Raw genomic sequence first — 19,506 nt, forward strand, 5'->3', positions numbered from 1 at the left:
GAGCTGACCATGCAAGTGGTATGTATCTTTTCCATGTAAGCCAATAATATTACAGGCTTTTTTTTCTAAGCAAATTGAAAAAAAAGCAAGAGCAATTTTATCAAAGGACAGACTTTTCTACTCCTCCAACACTGTGTGAGTCTAAAAATCATTTTAGATTTGTAACTGCAGACTCTCTCCTCTTTAAGAATATATTATTAAAGAATAAAAAAGAAACACTCCTAGAATTAGAAAAATAAGTGACAAAAAGTATAAAAAAATTTTTGGTATTTCTACAGATGACTTTCTTCTATCAGGGTTATCATACTGACAATTAAAAAAAAAAATACTAGAGTGTTCAGTCTCGAAGTGATCAAGGGCTAAGTAAGCGGTTTGGGCCTCCTTCTACTGAAGAAAGCCAAGAGGGATAATTTAGCTTTTGGACAGAGAACAGACACTGGCAGCCTCCAGATTTTACTTCCAGCATCTCAACCCACATCCAGCCTGGTGTGAAGACACGGCAGATGGACTACTTCTGTTATTTCGACTGCTTCAGCATCCTGCGTGTTTCTGGAAGCATGAATATTCAGCCAAGATAAGGAGCAAGCATAAGCCTGCTGACTGTATTAAGCAGGTACCAAAAAATCTTTATCATAAGATGAAGATAAAAAAAAAAAAAAAACAACACTTAGAATAGGCCACTTCCGCCAAGCTTGGAAAAGACTTATCATTCAACGAAATGATGCTGGTTTTCATATATTTAATGTAAATGGATGAAGAGAAATGCGTGGGCAGAAGAAAACCAGCGTAATTAGCATTTTAGGGGAAAGAAATTTAAAGGCAACTAAAGTGAATCAGTAATTATTTTCCACTCTGTTTTATTTTCATGATTTCATTATTTTCTCAGAAAATGCTGAGCAGGCACCAGAGGATCCGTGTTCACCACTGAGAACACAAATCAGATTCCTTTAAATACCCCAGGAAACCTCCACACTGGCAGGTCTTCCTCTTGTGTACATAATGCCTATTGGTAACTCTTTTTTATTTCGATCTTGAAAAAAGATTACTCAATCCAGAAAGGGTAATTTTGCTATAAATGAAAGAAATGAGGTGACAATTTCTCTGTGAGAACATTTTCTATGAGATAATCCCTGAGGAATGACACCATCCCAGCCCCTCTGGAAGGACAGAGAAATGTCGAGAAACAAAATAATACACGTGCATTTGCTACAATGAGGAGTTCCATGGCTGCTTAGAGGAACTCTAAAGGCCACATGCTCAGACCATAAGGGAAAATTCCATTAAAACACCACCTTTCATTAAAAAAAAAAAAAATTTTTTTTTTAAAGGCAATTCACTGTAACTGTGGAAAAGTTCTTTAAGAGATCTTGAAGGTGAATAAAAAGCTCCATGCAGAATCTGAATTTCATCCCCCACATAACACCTGTCACTAAAAAAACAGTGACGTAGGAAAGGTGGCAAGAGCCATCACTTCTCCATCACCCCGGGAACCTCACCTCCATCTCACACTGACTCAGGACCCCCAGGGCCCTATAGCTTATGTATTTAAAAAATAAAATAACCCTAATGAAAGGATGGGTATGAGTCTGCTCTTTAGGACTGAGAGAGGATTTCTTCGATTTTTTTTGTTTTCACATCCTAATGAGCAAACGTCACAGAAGCAAATCAAGGCCAGCGCAAGGCGCACGTGGGGAAGTCGGGATCAACTTACGAAGTAGCCTGTTCCCAAGCTGGAGGGAGCTGAACTCTGCAATAAAGCAAAAAGAGAAAGTGGCAAATCAGCAATGGTTTTTAACACGTTCCCATCCGCGCAGCTCATTACCAGCCCTTTGTGGGTTTTCATCGCTACATCACGTCACTGGCGTGTGCTGCCTCTTGTCATCTGCTACTGATGCGAACACCGTGTTGGCTTAATTTCCCCCTTTACATCTCTCAACAACTCAGAGATGCTAACGTGCTGTTTACTGAATTCCAAGCTTCTGCGGTGGACGTAATTGCCAATTTATTTGACAGGCAGCTGGGTAATGAATTAATGATGGCATTTCGCCCTGCGCTGAGACTAAACAGACACGCATCAGCCTACCTCCCTGACTCGCTGACATTCAATGCCCGGGTCTCAAGCTACTCAGTTTTGTGGCCGCAAAGGGGCAGGCAAGAGGAAAAAGCCCAGACTGAGTTGAAAATAAAAGCCCAGTGGGTTTGGATGACTTTTCCAGTGTATGACCTACTTGCCAGTATATTCCCTGAAGGCCCCAGTTAGTACACACAGAGCGCTTTTCAAAAATGAGACATTTTGTAAACATAATTAGTAGAATAAAATGCAAAGAATGTGTGGTAAAGGGAAGCAGTGAAAAGCACCATTTTTCCCAACGGTTTTAGTCACAAGAAGGATCAACGTAAGGCTGCCATAGTTCTGACACTGGGAAAACTAAAAAAAAATAAATAAAATCCTGAAAGGTTCGCGGGGCATCACTCCTTTAGGCAAAGAGGCCAAAAAGAGGACTTGGTTTTTGTTTTACACTTGTCTGTGATCCAAGCTTGTTTGTACTTCTCTTTTTTTTCCCTAAAACCTGTCATTACAAATTTTTTTTTTTAATTTCTAGTCTCCTTTTCATGAACGAGAAAGTCCTCAAAGAAGCTTGAAACACAGAGAATGCTGGTTAGTACCGGGGTGGTCTTCTGGCCTCAGCGTGGTGTCCTCGCACCAGCAAGGCCTTCTCCCTGACTAGCCTGCATCAGGTATGACGTCTTCCCTGGGTGGGCTGACTTCCGCCCCCAAGCGCTGGTTCGTCGCTTCCCCTCCAGCTCTCCCACCCGAATGTCCTGCAACTACCCGTAGCAGGGACCATCCGCTGACGTCATCCCTGCTTCTCCAGCACTCAGGACAATGCTCTGCACGCAGGATGCATGTATCAAGTATTTGCTCAATTAATGTATGAATACATGAGAGGTCGGATTGCGCAGGGGGAGAAAAAAGATCAGGTGAATTTAGCATCTCCGAAGATACAGTAGATGTGAGTTGTCTGGATTTTAAACTGTTTTCTGAGAGGGAACGACGGTGCTGTGAGCACGAACGGAATCCACATCAAGCAAGAACAGTCCGCTCCAGGGCGTTCCTAAATGCACTTCCCAAAGCAAAACTTTCTTCGGAGAGGCTCGGGGGAACGAAGGACAACAAGTGTGCGAGCTCGCACGCTGGACTTAGTTCCAAAAGATCTCGCTGCGTTCTTGATCCCATAAATGGTATGTAGGGAGATCACAGTAGCCATGGAGACGGCTTCTCATGGCGGTGATTAGCCATGTGACAGCATCACCTGTTTTCGGCACCCACAACCCTCCACGGAATAGAAGAAGAAAAAAGCCAGCGTAGGTCTCCACCACCCTGGAGCCATGCCCCTGGGAGATAAACTCATTTTAGGATGAATTACTCAGAAAGAACATGGGCACTTGTTTATTTCAGGGTTGTTGTTTTTTTTCCCCTCCTTCCTGCAAATGTATTTTATCCAGAAGCAGAAGTACCCCTCCAAGCCCACCTCCCCACCCCCACATACATATCATCTTATTGTATACCAAAGAAAATTACATCCTTCAGGTCTGGGGAAGCTCTGTGATACTCATTTTGCATATATATTGTGCATTACTCAGGGAGCTGGGTGGAGAAGAGGGCTTTGTTGTGCGTATTTGTTCTGGCTACTGTTTATGCAGGTCTGACTGAATGAGGGAACAGTGGGTATCATTTCAATTTCTGATGTCAACATCAAATTACTTATTTAATTTCATGCCTGGCGAAGCATTGTATAGCTACACGCAGAATCATTTCACTTCATTTGTTATGCTGTGTTTTCGTGGCGATTGGCTTGCCTTCCAACTGACAGCTTTAATTACGACATGAATTTGATTGCACTGCCGAGGAATTAACATAATGCAACAAAGCATTTAAGCACCCTGCCTTATAACAACCCCCCCCCCCCACAGACACATGAAAGAACGCAGACACTGTATCCTCACGTACACTATAAGTCCATTAGAGTTTCAGTATTGGCTAGAAAGCATAGAGAACCTTATGGTCAGAGGCTACCCACACTTGCCAACCCACTGTACTTCTTTTTCTAAAGAGGAAAAAGTTGGGGGCATGAAGCTATGATTTCTAGATCTGGGGGGAAAAAAAAACTCTGAAAAAAATTCTCCTAATCTACTTTGCCAAACATCCATAGCACTGACATTTCTTCCCTTCTTACTCCTTCACCACCATATTTTTCTTGGCTACTTGCCAGCTCCCTTCAATCACCACTGGAAAATCTGAACAGAAATCACATCTCTGAAAGAGGTACCTCCTCGTTCATTCTTCAACCTCAAGAATGTGGCTATGGCCTTGTATTCACCGGGACACGATCCCTGGTCACCAACACGATCTCCACCAGATCTTCTATTATGCAGATAAGAGAAGTTCTGAGACTAGCCACAGGGCGGGGGTCAGGGTTTACCGATTAGCCCCTGACACACACCACATGCCTTAGAACTTGGTAGCCAAAAGGCCCAGAAGAGCCTCAATCACGAATACCTAATCTAAGTTTACATCGGAATATAGATGCAAATATTGGACAGTATTAATCTTTCTTCCAAGTCAGAAATCCATGAACACCTGAAACCATGATTATGCTATAAAAATGTCTAGAAACAGCTTTTCTATTGTTTGAAATGTGTTACATTAGCTAAGTTACAGATGTGCATTCAGGGATTGGCACCAATTTCTCACATAGGAAAGAAACACACACCAAGAGGTAAAAGGCAAAGAAATGGTGATGCCTGACCACTGAACCATTTGATAAAATCAAGTTCATTTCAACTTTCCATGTTGCCCCCAGTCAACATCTAATGAGAAGGGGTCCTCCTGGTTTCTTTCTTTCTTTCTTTTTTTTTTTTTTTTGCCATAGAAAGAAGACAGACTCTGTCTAAACTATACAGCAGAAATTGTCATAGAATCGAGAAAAGATGAGGAGTTAAAATGAGGCTTGAAAACCAGAGATGTTTTAAAAAAGAATGCAACAAACAAAAGCGTCCTCGGATTCGAAAGCATTTGAAATAATACCATACACCCATGTTTAGGCAAATACTTCTGTTGAATCATGGAAAAGGCTTCATTCTTGCTTTTTCAAATGGCAGAGATGCCATTTCATTCATATTTTCAATGCACCAGGTAGAAACGAGAGGCAGGAAGAGACTGAGAAAACAGAGCAAGAGAAAGTGTTTAGCAGTGAGAAGACGAGAATCTGAGGAAAAGCCCGCCTGCTGGCTATCTGATATGCAATTTCGGGGCTCATTATAAGCCATCTCCTATCTCACGTGGTCTTTTCATTCTGCTGGGTTCTCTCTCTCCCTTTTTTGTGTAGGTCCGACCACTGCTCCAGCAATCTCTGCAAATTACCCGCCTCGATCTCATTATGCTGCAAAGGAGAGCTCTCTTACAAACACACCGCCTCCATCGCCAAGCCACATGGGCTGTGGGGACAGTGATGGCATGCACAGTGGAAAGACGTTTTCCGGGAGCTAGAAGGTTGCTGCTGACATTCAAGTGTGCAAGCGGACATTCATTAAACGCTCATTCTACTCTTCCTCACTGCTCCCTACCTGACTTTCTTTCCATCTCGGTCACTAAGCTATCATGGAAGCTGTTCATTAAACTCATGACGTTAACATTTCTGTGTTAACAGCTCACCTACAACAAGGGATTTCAAAATTCATTGTCCATCTAAAATCGGTGCGCTCCTTTCCTTAGACATCTATACAGAGAGGCCACGGCTACCATTATCGCTCCCTGAGTATGGGATGGATGCGTACTTCACCCCTAAAAGGAGGAGATGTGCTCTGACCCTAGGGTTAATTTAAATAGAATATTTAAAAATTGTTCCACAACACCAATCGTGTCTAACATCCTTGCCTACCCACCTTCCTGTTAGGATTTTCTCTCTTGGGAATAGAAAGCAGAGGCTCATGCCAATAATCACACGGCCAAGCACATTTCTAGGAAAGGTCACAAAGCAAGCTCATTCATGGGTTTTCTGGCGCATTTTAAGAAACAATGACAATTAAAAAAAACTTGAAATCTTAATCCCAGGAAATGTGCCTTGGAGACAGGATTACTAAAAGCTAATAAAGACACAAACTGTATTTGAATGGGAATTACTACCAGGGGGACTCAATTAAAAACAGGCCAACAATTAAAAACAGAAATACCATATGATCTATTCCACTACTGCCTTTACCCAAAGAAAACAAAAACACTAATTTGAAAAGATAGCTGCACCCCTGGGACTACTGCAGCATTATTTATAATAGCCAAGATACAGGAGCAACCCAAGTCCCTCCACAGATGAACGGATAAAGAAAACATGCTGTGGTTTCAATGGAGTATTACTTACTCACGAAGAATGAGATCTTGCCACTTGTGACAACATGGATAAACCTAGAAGGTTTTAGGCTAAATGAAGTAAGTCCGAGAAAGACAAATACCCTAAGATTTCACTTATGTGGAATCTAAAAAAAAAGAACAAAAGAACAAACAAACAAGAAAATAGACCCTGAGATACAAAGAACAAAGCGGTGGCTGTCCGAGGAAAGGGGGGCGAGACAGAATAGGAAAGGGGATCAAGAGGCACAAATTTCCAGTTATTCAAAGAATAAGTCATGGAGGAGAAAAGTACAGCATAGGAACTCGAGTCAGTAAGACTGTCATGATGTTGTATGGTGACAGATGGTGACACTGCCCTGGTGAGGACTGCACATTCACCAGGTCACCATGTCAACAGAATCACCAAGTCAATATGCTGAATATCAGAAACGACTGTAACTCTGTACATGAGTCATCCTTCAAAAAAATTCTACAGATAAGAAAAAAAGATATAATAAAATTATCTTTTCAATGGAGAATTTTTATAACTCCACACCACAAGGTTAAAATAGTGGAAATTTTAGGGAACATGAAGGCTCCCGTAGGTGATACTTTCCTTTTCTGTTCGTCATCACTTTTGTTAGTGATTGTTTTGGGTGCTTAATAAGCAGAAGACGTGATTTTAAAAGGGGGGGCCACAGCATGAAGAAAGCATCAGGTATGGAAATGGACCCCTCCGACTTCAATTTTCAACCCCCTGTTTCAACCCACTTCACCTGGTCGCCAGCTCTCACCTACACTCAGTCCTTTCTTTCCCTCACTGCATTCTTGGTCTTACCTTTACCTGTTGTTTCAAATAAAGACCAAATAAACATTTTAAAAATAAAATTATAACAACATTCTTTTTAACATCATCCAGTGGCTTAAAAATGTAGAGTGGGTTGAACATTCTAAAGGTGTTTCCCCAAATTCATATCCACTGGGACGCTCAGAACATGACTCTAAGAGTTAATTTTATGTGCCACCTTGACGAGGCCCCTGGTTACCCAAATATCCGGTCAAACATTATTCAGGCATTACTGTGAAGGTGTTTTTGTACGAGCTGAACATTTAAATCCACGGACAGAGCTCGTAAAGCATACCGCCCTCCCTAATGTAGGCGAGCTTCATCCGAACGGAACAGAAACAGGACGAAAGAACGAACGTCGTCAGAGTAAGGAGAATTCTTCTGACTGCCCATGAGCTGGGAGGACGGCTTCACTCCTGCTTTCAGACTTCAACAAAACGTAGATTCCTCCTGAGTCTCAAGCCATCCAGCCTAGGGACTGGAGTTAGACCCTCAGTTCTCCTGGTGATCAGGCCTCTGGACTGAGACTGGAACGAGCCACGGACGCCCCGGGGTTTCCAGGCTGCTGACCACAGATCTTGAGACTTGTAAGCCTCCATAACTGTACACGATTCTACACCCTACCGGCTCGGCCTCTCTTGAGAACCCTGACTGATGTGACGTCATTTCACAACCCTGACTGATATGACATCATATCACAACCCTGACTGCTATGACGTCACATCAGCGATCTGTGCTGTAGAGGCAAGCACTACCATGAACTTCTTTGGAAAAAGGGTCTTTGCAGATATGATGAAGCTGAGGTCATACTAGATCAAGGCGGTTTCTAAATCCAACACAGAGCGACTCTGAGCAGAAGGCCAGGTGGGGACAGGCGCAGACACTGGGGTGCTGTAACTGTAAGCCAAGGAACACCAGATGCCCCCAGAAGCGAGGCAAGGAGTGGAAGGATCCTTCCTGGAACTTCCAGAGGGATCATGGCCCTGCTGACTCCCTTAATGTTGGAATCTTAGCCTCAAAACCTAGGGAGGTCATCAATTTCCATAATTTTCAGCCACCAGTCTGTAGTCCTCTATTACAGCGGCCCAAGAGACCGATGCCACGCTGGGCCTCCTTGCCAGGTACTAGAAGGTCTCATGTGATCAGGCCCAGTGCTCAGTCCCTAGACCCAGCCGCACTGGCCTCTTTTCTTTCCCGCAAACACGTCACACGTCTCCTGACTCGCTCTGGATCTTGTGGCTCCCACTACCCAGGATGCTGTCCCCACGGGTCTTCACGGGGCTGCCTCCCTTTCGTGAGTCAGGCTTCCATTCAACCGTCATCTACAGAAAGGCCTCGTCTCGTCACCCTGGTTCAAGGTGCCCTTCTACCTCTCATCGCTGTTTTGTTTTCCTCATAAAACGCGCTCTCTCAGAAAGTTTTACTGTTTGCTCTCAGCTCTGCCATCTGCCTCCCCCCACAGAACGGGAGCCTCCTGAGGACGGAGACTCCATCGTGCTCTGCAGTCAACCTCGAGTGCACGGAGCTACCCCTGACACATTCAAGATATCTGGTAGATGTTTCTGGATAATCTAACTGCTAACACACCCAGGGAAACACGTGAATGTATGTTTCTGGAACAGAAAAGGGCAGGAACAAGCTGTCAGGGAAAAGGGAAATCTAACACAAATTTTGAAAAGGGAGAGAAGAGAAGAAACAGAAAGCAGGACTACGCTGCAGGACTGGAATTGACTGGATTTTCTTCTTAACTACAGGGACCTCAGGGATGGTGTGGCCCGTGTCTGCGGCTGCTTTCTTAGCAGCAAGTCACCCTGGCATGGAGTAGAATCTCTTTAAAGGTCTGGTGGGAGAGTGGGAAGAACGGAGGCGGAGGCACGCGCTGCGTGGACGGATGACTGACCGCGCGTGGGACCGACACACCCGGGGAGTTCAGGGTAGCAGAAAAAGATGCAGGAAGAAATGCCTCAATTATGATGTTCCACGGTGCACATGGCTTCAGCAATCAGATTAGAGAACGGTTTAGCACAACACTTACTAGAATTCGATCCCTTCGCATGATTTTCTGAAATGTTTCTATTCCTTCAAGGTCTTAAGCCCTTAAGAAGTATTAAACATTTTTCTCCCTTCTCATAACCAAAAACCTGACCCAAAGAACCTTTGAGAGAAAGGAGCCCTAGCCACATACTCATTTCAATAAAGCATGAAAGCAGTTTCCTTCCACAGGATGGTGGGAAGAGTTTGCTGGAGAAAGTGACCTTGGAGCTAGCAGAAGGAACAGAGAAGGAAAAGAAAAGGGATTACAAAAGAAAAACCAAAGGTAGGAAGAGTAGAAAGTGCAGGCTAATTAAGACAAAAAATGGTGGATCAGAGGCACCAAGCAGAAGGGCCAAAGACGGGCAAGTAGAGGGAGGGAGGACGACGAAGGGGAAGCTTCAGACTTCCTTGTGGAGGGCTCTGCGGACAACCCTCTGAGCGCGGACCCAGTCCAAAGCATCTTAAGAAAGTTTACTGGCGAGCTCAGATGGCTGGAAAAACAACTCCGGCAGCACTGCCGAGCCCGGGGAAGCAGGGACGGGGCAGGTGACACAGTGAGAGGCGCAAGACTCCTCTGCGTAACACGCACTGCGCCATCTCACATGGGCAGAGTCAAGGAGGACACACCCGCGCCCAAATACCTCGGCAGACCAGTGAGACAGAGGAAGGAGCAGAGCTTAACTCTGAGGATACCAGCTCTGGGCTCCAATACCAGGACAGGGACCTAAGAGGGACAGACATTTCCGGCTGGACAAAAGCAGGTGAGGAGACACGGGATAACAAGGATTTTTATCCGAGAGGAAGAGTCCTGTTGGTCACGGTGGAGAGAAGCAGGACTTGTCAAACCCAGACGGAAAAGGAATTCAAATTGAAAAGGGGCGAGAGGCTCCTAAGGGAAGTTCTAAATCTGAGGCAAAAGAAAGGATAAACATGTTCGAGCACCGTGGATGTGCCAAGAACGGTGCGACGCGATTCAAAGGCACTGTGCCAGGTGGTCATTGCAGGAGACCTACAAGGTACATGAAATTATCCCCATTGTACAGAAAAAGAAACCAAGACCTGGAAAGACCGGGTTCTTTGCTCTAGGTCACACAGATAATAAATAACTAAACTGTTTTTTTTTAAAATATTTTACTTATTTATTTGACACACAGAGATCACAAGTAGGCAGAGAGGCAGTTAGAGAGAGTGGGCGCCCCAACTAAACTGTTTTTAAACTTGGTGTGTTTGGGGGTGGCTGGGTGCCTCAGTGGGTTAAGCCTCTGCCTTCGGCTCAGGTCATGGTCTCAGGGTCCTGGGATCGAGCCCCACATCGGACTCTCTGCTCGGTAGCCTGCTTCCCCCTCTTTCTCTGCCTGCCTCTCTGCCTACTTGTGATCTCTGTCTGTCAAATAAATAAACAAATAATCTCAAAAAAAAAAAACAAAAAACAAAAACTTGGTGTGTTTGTCATGAACGCGCAGGGTCAGTTCACAACTTGACAATTTTACTTATTAAATTTACTTATAAATTTAGTCCCTAAATTCTGGCAACTTCCTCGGTTACAAAATTCCGTCTAAGTCAGAAGCAATACTGTCCCGCTTGAGTAACTCATCATGAATATTTATATACTCGATTATTCCTCTTAACTTTTTCCTTAGCGACTAATCGAAACAAGTTACTGTGTCTCCTTGCTGTGGACAATCTGAGAGTCCTTGCAGACAACCGCTCCCTTCTGGCAATACAGTTCGGGAACACGTAATTTAGAAAGGCCAAGCCCATTTGGTTTTGAAGCTTTACCCATGAGTCAAACCCTCCAGCTACGCTGGAATTCTTTCTTCTTCCTCTTTTCGCCTGCCCAATTCGAAACAACCAAGCTGGAAGAATATAGTATCTTCATTAGCTGCACCTGGGAGTAAGTTTCCATCGCCAAAGCTTCTAAAAATAACGAAAGTGAGTGCAAGACTTAGGGGAATTTTTATCTCAGCTGCAAAACCAGGAGTGGGTATGATGGACTCACAGGGACCAAATACATTCTCTCACCTTAAACACCAACCAAATAACCAGACGTATGTATGAGAGAAGGGATTCTAGAAACCGGGCAAGCGGCACCGCGAGACAGTGATCTTAGAGACCAGGGAGGCAAAGGAGATGAGCCAGGAAACCGCCCCGGCGTACCGCCTGGGCAGTTTTCATGCCCCAGTTGGGCAAGTGGGGGAGGGCCCAGCTGGAGCTGAGAAGTCCCCGAGTTGAAAAGACAGGGCGGATTCCTGGAGGAAGCCAAGGCAGCTAGAGTTCGTGAAGAAGATGGGAGGGAAGAGAGCTTCACAGGGGCACACAGAACCATGAACGCTGCAAAAGGTGCCCCCCAGTCTTCACCTGAAGCCACCTCCGCCCACGTGTTGGAGGAAAGTCCCCAAGCAAGGGGGACACCCACCGGAGAGGAGCAGGCAGAGCAGTCCCCAGGGCTCGCACGCGGCAGGAAACGGCTGGCATTGCCACGAGCTGGCAAGGCCGGGAAACAATCACGTCACGCGTCACGAACGGGTCCGAAGGGTCAGTACTGGGGAAAGAGTGAGCTTCAGCCTAAAGGCTGTGCTGGCTCCGCCCAGGAAAGCCTAAAAGCAAACTTCAGAAAAATCAAACTATTTCCAAATGACATAAATGCATCCCAGAATAAAGCTCAAGAAAGTTTTCAGAAACCAAAACTATCCAGCACCCAATAAAGAAAAATTCACAGTGTTTGTCATCCCCCCAAAAGTGTCGAGCACGCAAAGGAGACAGACAGGACGTAACCATCCACAACGAGGAGAAAACCCCACAGAAACGGACACGGAAATGATACGGATGACATGACTAGTAGACGGAGGACCTCAGAACCGTCGATACGAACTGTTTCCCGCAGGTTCGAGAAAGTAACGGAAGCACAACCCTGGTGAGGAGAGACACGGTGAAACCACACAGAACAGAGCCGGCAGCGGTCCTTCGTCTCCTCACTCTTGGACAGTCAGTACGGTCATTAGTTACTAATTTCCTTTAAAGAAAAGGTAGGGGCATCTTTATTTTTTAGGATACTGTGTGGGTACATGAAGCCCTCGTATCCAAAAAAAATAATTTTGTGTGTTCATCTCAGCAAATTTTGGACTGCAGCAGGCCCGAGGTAAGAATTTGCAACCTCAGAACGGCTCACGCAAAGGAAGTCAGTGGCTGAAGGTTCTGGAACATTTCACTAAATGTCAACTATTATTTTTTTTTCCCTTTTCCTTTTTTTTTTAAATTTCTCCTTTCCTATTTTGATCCTGTTGTTGCAAAAGGTATGAGTTTTAATAATTAATACACAAAAGGTATGAATTTTAATAATTAATACACATCATGAACTCAAAGTATTACACAGACGGTCTTGACATAAAATTGGTAGGATTGTTAGGGCCAAAAATTACGGCCCTAATTTTTTTTTTTTTACATTATTCTGTTGTGGCGAAAAGTACATACAAAACATACAGTTTGACATTTTAGCCATTTTTAGGTGTATAGTTCAGTAACATTAATCGTATTCTCTGCACTGTGGATGTAATTCTCCAAAACTATTTCATCACCCTAATCAGAAACTTTGAAACCATTAATTAATTAGTAACTCCCAACACCTCACATTCCCCCATCCTATGACAGGTCCTGTAATTCTTATTCTACTTTCTGATTCTAGGAATTCGCATATTCTAGGCTCCTTATCTGAGTAGAACCATACAATACTTGTCTTTCCATGACTAGCTTCTCTCACTTAGTGTACTGTTTTCAAGGTTCATCTACGTTGTAGCACGTACGAGAACGCATCCCTTTTTCATGACTAAGTAATATTCCACTGTCCACACATGCCACTTTATCTGTTCATCTACTGATGGACGTGGGTGGTTTCTACCTTTGGTTAGTGTAAATAATGCTGCGCTGACAACTGCCATAGAGATCTCTGAGTAACTATTTTCAATGTGATTGGGTAGATACCTAAACGTGGAAATGGTGGGACCCATGATAATTACATATTTAGTATTCGGAGAAAATGCCGAGCTCTTTTCTGCAGTATGGTACCATTTTCCATTCTCACCATCATGCGTGAGGGTTCTAATTTCTTTATATCCCTGACAACATTTATTCCTCCCCCACTTTTTTTTTTTTATTTTAACCATCCTAGTAGATGTGAAGGTGTATCTCATTATGGTTTTGATTTGCATTTTCCTAATGACTATAATGAGGAGACTCTTTCATGCACTTACCGGCCATTTGTATGTCTTTTTCAGAAATGTCTATTCAAGTCCTATGTGCATTTTTGAATATTAAAAACACTTAATGGTTTTATGATTTGCAAATATTTTCTCCCATTCTATAGGGATTTTTTTTTCACTTTCTCGATACTGCCCTTTGTTGTTAATGCTTCGGGGGCCACATATTAAAATTCACAGCCAAACTCAAAATCAGGATATTGACCCACATTTCCTTCTATGAGTTCCATGGTTTTAGTTCTTACACTCAGGCCACTGATCTACCTTGACTTATCGTGTGTAAACGATGTGACACAGGGTCCAACCTCCCCCTTTTGTATAAGGAAACCCAGGTGTGCCAGCCCATCCCTTGAAGAGAGAATTCTTTTCCAGCTGCACGGATTTAACACTCCTGTCAGAAATCCGCTGGCCATAGATGTGGGGGTTCGTTTTTGGATTCTCAATACTATTCCATTCGTCTGTATACCTATTCTGATGCCAGTATTGTCCTGTTTTGATTACTACAGCTTTGCTGTAAGTTTTGAAACTGTTTAAGTGTGAGTTTCCTGACTTTGTTCTTCTTCTCCAAGACTGTTCTGACTACCAGTGGTCTCGTGCCATTCCACAGAAATCTGAGTACCTGTTTCTTCATCTTTGCAAAAAAGGATGTTGGAATTTTCAGAGGAATGGCCCTGAGTCTGCGCATCGCTTTGGGTAGAATCTCAACACCGAGTCTTTGTATCCATGAACACAAAATATCTTCTGCCAATGTCTTTTGGTCTCATGGAAAGTGAATTCAGGGCAACCCATCAAGAGATCTCAGTGACTGTACAGTACTGTACGCTTGTCCCCTGATTTAATGTGGCTTTCATTTCTCCGCTCTGGGACGAAACGACGACTAACTAGTCCTGGAGGATCTCCAGGGTCTGCGATCGTCTACTCAAAACGAAGGTCAAGAGGAGCTACTTAAGTATTTTTAACCACGTAGGTAGGAAATACTGCCTTATTATTAGAATTTACAGTTCCAGCACAAAGCTAATAAAACACATAAACACACAAAGAAATACTCAGACACAGACATACCCACACAGCACAAGACCGAGCTGTATCCTTTATTTGTATCACTGATATTAAACCTTATTAGAAGAGGAGGCAGTTGTCTATAACTAAGCTATTAAGAGTACCACAGAAGTAATTATACTTTGTTTATTCCACTGAAGTCTCTTAGAATTCAATGCTCCATACATCCAGTCTCACTGTAAGTCTCTCAGACTTTCCTGAGAGGTGTGTCTCGGGACTGTCCACCTTGGAGGTTGGAGAAGTGGATGGGAGACGATGACAGGGAATGACTCAACGTGCAGCAGTGGGTTCCAACCTCTTACGCTTATGAGCACCCGGAGTTAAACACCGCTTGGGGCACACTCCTACAGCATGGGTGTTTACAGATTATATACCGGAATTACTCCCAGCTCACCAGGTATTAGCAAAGGTTCATTTGTCTTTTGTTTGTAGACAAAAAACAGTAAGTTCTAATATTTTTTTTCCCTGCAACGCACTGAATCATCCCGTATCCCAGGATGAAGGCGACTGCTTTCGAGTATTAAAAAAAGAGGGAGACAAGGGGCAAAGGTTTTTGTCCTTATTCTATGCCGTAACTCTGTTTCTACTTCTTGAAACTCAGAGACTCTGAACTGCTGTCTCTTTCTTGAGAGTACCCTTCTCTCCTAGTCTGTTAACGTGCCGTCACTGGTATCACTAATAAAAATGTCTCCCTACGTCAGCATTTTGTAAGAAAGCTTCCCAGTGTTGCCCTCAGGGTCAAGAATCCTGCTCTGTGACATGTCAGGTTAGCAGAAAAGAGAGCCCAGAGGATCAGGGGGTGCCCAGGAGTGACAAACCATAATCTGCCCTGTGGGCGGACGGGAGGCTGGAGAGCAGTCAGAGGCCGGTCTGGGGGCTGACGGACCCCTCAAGAGGCATGGCACGTTATCACAAGCATTTGCCAGGAAATAAAACGCCTTCTCTTGCCAAGCAAGTGGCTCGTTACTTATCCCTTCCTACAGAAATAAAATGGCAGATGGGGATCGTTACCAATTTCACAGGCCAAGAAATGACAGAAAGCCCCAAATTAAACGACGTCATCTTGCAGTGGGAGCACCGCTTTCATCTGCCACCCTGACCACGGAAGTTATCATCACGGCGCTTTGTCATCTTTGGTTTCTAAGGTGACAAGGACTCCCACCCGCCCTGTTACGTGTTAAACCACATTCTGGGTCACACTAGAAAACGGAATGGAACCCTCAGGCCAGGCTCAAACACGTCCGCCGAGAGACAGGGAGCTGTAATGCTCGCACAGACCAAGTGACGGGAAGGGGCAGGAGCGCTGGGAGGCTGAGACTTGACCCAAGGAAGGTGTGGCCTGGTGGTTTCGTCTGATTATGTTTTCACACTTACGTCGCTGAGCCTTTCCCGAGAGCTGCTCCGGTGGAAACCCTTGGATTCTCTGCTGTCGCTGTCGCTGTCTCTGCAGCTGTTCTGGCCTGGCTTGAGCTGCAGGCAAAAGAGAAGAGGAAAGAGACAAAGGTCAGTGGTCTCCTCACACCCCCGCCTCTGCCCATGTTCTTTAAGTCTTGTCAGAAGCGAACAACCGACGGTCCCGCGTTTTAACGTTTTAACATTCTTCTCCGCTTCTGAGTCGCGCCGGGCCAGCTGCCGCAGCAAGAAACACGGAGAAGGATAAGCAACACATTTACCATAAAATGTCACTGTAAATAAGAGTGAGCAAGCCGGAAAAAAAACACACTTGACAAAAATTTAACGAAGGTCCATGGATCTTGGAAAGTAATCTTCCCTCAGATGTTTTCCTCTGTTGTACTGGGAGCTTTTTTTGGTCCATAAAAAGACCAAAAACACTGAATTAGCTAAAGTCAGATTACACTACTACAGCGGCCCACCTTTTTCCCTCTGTCCCCTTAAGAAAGAATACAACAAAACAGAACAAAAGCACTGTTTTCTTCTCCCAGGAGAAAAAGACGAGCTGCTGCGTGTCGTCCTCTCACCGCTGGGAAGATCCTGATCCTAATCTCTGAGACAGCATTCTGGAGGTCTCTCGGCAGATCTTTAAGAGTACCCAGTTAAGACCTACAGCTTAAGCAATTAAGCCACGACTCCTTCCACAGACACGTATTAAGTGCTACATCTGTACCTGGTCCTAAGAGCTGGAAAAGCGATGCTAAACCAAAAAAAAAAAAAAAAAAAAGTCTCTGATCTTAACGAAGCTTACATTTTAGCAGTTCCTGCACATTTAGCCAGCTCTGATTTTCATGTTCAGAAAATTTTCCACATTTACCCATCTTTGATTTTTATGTTCAGAAAATTCTACACATTTACCCAGCTCTGATTTTCCATTAAAATGAATAAACACGCAGAATCTCAAACCAACAGTCTGGAGAAGACTGTAAGACACACACATATGGGCCATTAGCCGGCAACGTTATCATCAAGAACCTCCTTTGCAGGGACCCCAGGAAATCGGACGCAGGTCACAACGCACAGCCATTTTATAATGTCCTTAATCTAGCAACAGAAAGACTGCGAGACGGGCAAATACAACAGACAAGGAAATACATGTAAAGGGACGCCAACAAGTAGCCAGTGACATTTGGAAGAGAAGTCATCTCTGAAGCCTTGGGTTTCAAAAGCAGATTGAGCTCATATGGCTGAGAGGGGAGGGAAAGATACTCTTGATGGGAGAGAGGCAGAGAGCAAAGGCAGGAAAGCAACATGCTAGGAAATGATCAGAAGGAGTCTTATCTGAAACAGACTTCCTTCTGGGAGGAAATAGGAAAAAACATTACTAAGGGGTCCATGGATCAGACATGGAAAGTCTCAAACAAAACACGAGCTCCATGCTTCTGGGCAGGAGGGAATTTCAGAGAGATGAACGGGTAATAGGTAGCAAAATTTTTGCCTGCAGGTTCTCATGTGGCTCCGGGGCCAAAGGGGAATGGGAACCAAGACGAATGGAGAATGAAATCTGAATCCACGTGCCCTGTCTATGTGCCTCTTCTAAAATCTGCCGTTCCGATCCCACTTTGGGTCACACCATCTAATAAGCTGTCCCCAAAACCCCACCATACAGAGCGCTCCTTTTTGCTTTCAGCCTTCCTACAAATCTACTTTTATCACTTTCTTCTAAAAATCCCTTTCTCCAGAAGTCTCCTCTGATGGAACCCAGAAAAGTAACACTCGTTTGAGCTTGTATCCTCCTGGGCCCTGAAGGGCTTACTTTCCTTCTAAATTACTGCGAAATCTGCTAATTCTAAGTTAATTCAGACACAAGCTGTATGAGCCTTTTCTTATTACTATGGAATAAAAGTTCAGAACATTGTCATTCTCTTCAAGTTTTCATTTTTATCCTTACAATAAAGGGGAATTTAATGGAAATGAACATCACTTTCTCCCAATTTCCTGAACATGTCATGTCCATTTCTGTCCTGCATCTGTCTGTTCACGCTAGGTTTCCTCACCCCGGAGGGCACACCCTCACTTCTCTGTGGTTTCCAGGTCAAGACTGTTTGGAAAGCTCAGCTGCGATCACCACGCTGTTTGAAGAGCTCTTTGTCTGTCTTCCTTTTCCGACGTGCCTTCCGAGTTTAGGCGATAACACCATTCTTCATTAAAGGCCTTGGAGAATGACGATCCATTTTCAAGTTTGAAAAGGCGTACTGTTAAATGAACTGGACGGATGATAACATCTATACGTGGGGTGGATACTCTAATTTATAGGCCATGTCGTAATTTTTATCTTCCTGGATCGGAGTTGAGTCAACGCATGTAAAGCTACCTCTGCTGTGTGAATGACAAAACAAATAGAGCAAATGAGGTGCTCAAAATTGGGCACAAGGTCTAGGACTCGGTCCGTGTCTGCACGGCTCACTGCTCTTCTCACTACTTCCTAGAACCCATTCAGATGTCAGCATTTCACATGACAATAACGAGTCTGCAGCGTATCAGTATTCTCAACGGAATATGTTTTAGATATATTTGCGGTAACTGACTTCATCCACAAAGAACAAAACCTAACAAGGTGATACTTGACCTAGAGATGTTTATAAAAACTCAGTCCCTCCATCTAGATGGGGAACAAACACGTGGCAGAGAATTAACCATTTAAGAGCAGAAAGACCGTGCTCGCTTCGGCAGCACATATAATAAGAGCAGAAAGACCGCTCCTGGTATCCATCCACCTGGCTTCGCCCAATCTGGACTTTGCATTTGGGTCTCTTCCATGTTTCTTCATGGAAGGAAAGTGATGACTTCAACAGGCTTGACAGGAGACTTCGGCGGCTCTGATGTCTATCATCTGGCTAAATGCTGATCTAGGCTAAGGGCAAAACCCACGGAGGACTGAGACGGAGCCGCTTCCTGGCCTGCCCTGAGCTCTGCCAGCAAAAGCACTTCAGTGAATTCTCTTCAGAGAGACTTACGTAAAAATCCAGCCCCACACTACCCTTTTCTCCTCCAAAGCCAGGCTCAAGTTTAAAGGAAACTTAGGATTTTAAGCTGTCAGACAGCTCAATATTTCAAAGAAATGGATTGACTACAGTAAGTACTAAAGCTAAACCACAAGATTTCAGGCGAAGAAGTATTCATTCCTAATCCCATGAATACATTTAAAACTGGCATTTTTAGCCATATCCAATGGATCATTTGGGGTAGCACAGCTAACTTAGAAGTTGTAATCCTTCACCTGAAATTCCCAGCTATAACCTACAACCAGAGACATTACAAAGGCCAGGTGCTGGCTTAAACATTTAAAGACCTAAGGAAAATCGATCTGCCCGCATTGATTCGTCCCAGCATCCATGGCGGCTGTTGTAAGACAGCTTTTGCTACAACAGATGCGATGAGATCTCCTCTTATCATCTTCTAGATATTTTGAAATACCTTGCTTATTTAAAAATTACCGTAATTCACTCCTATTTCCATTAGTGTCTTCCCAT

At 44.2% G+C, this 19,506-nt stretch overlaps 1 protein-coding gene across 3 annotated transcripts in view; it reads right to left on the bottom strand.

Moving 5' to 3' along the window:
- The window catches only part of AUTS2 (activator of transcription and developmental regulator AUTS2), a gene marked incomplete at its 5' end in the record, with an annotated part of 1,085,698 nt that overhangs the window by 582,595 nt on the left and 483,597 nt on the right, over nucleotides 1-19,506 (bottom strand). For all 3 annotated transcript variants that reach the window (XM_080830209.1, XM_080830208.1, XM_080830210.1), the window contains 2 exons: nucleotides 1,712-1,747; nucleotides 15,956-16,051. In XM_080830209.1, the coding sequence (XP_080686335.1) occupies nucleotides 1,712-1,747; nucleotides 15,956-16,051 (132 nt within the window). The remainder of the gene's footprint in view (nucleotides 1-1,711; nucleotides 1,748-15,955; nucleotides 16,052-19,506) is intronic.

Source organism: Martes martes (assembly GCF_963455335.1).
Source record: "Martes martes genome assembly, chromosome: 18".
Taxonomy (NCBI): domain Eukaryota; kingdom Metazoa; phylum Chordata; class Mammalia; order Carnivora; family Mustelidae; genus Martes; species Martes martes.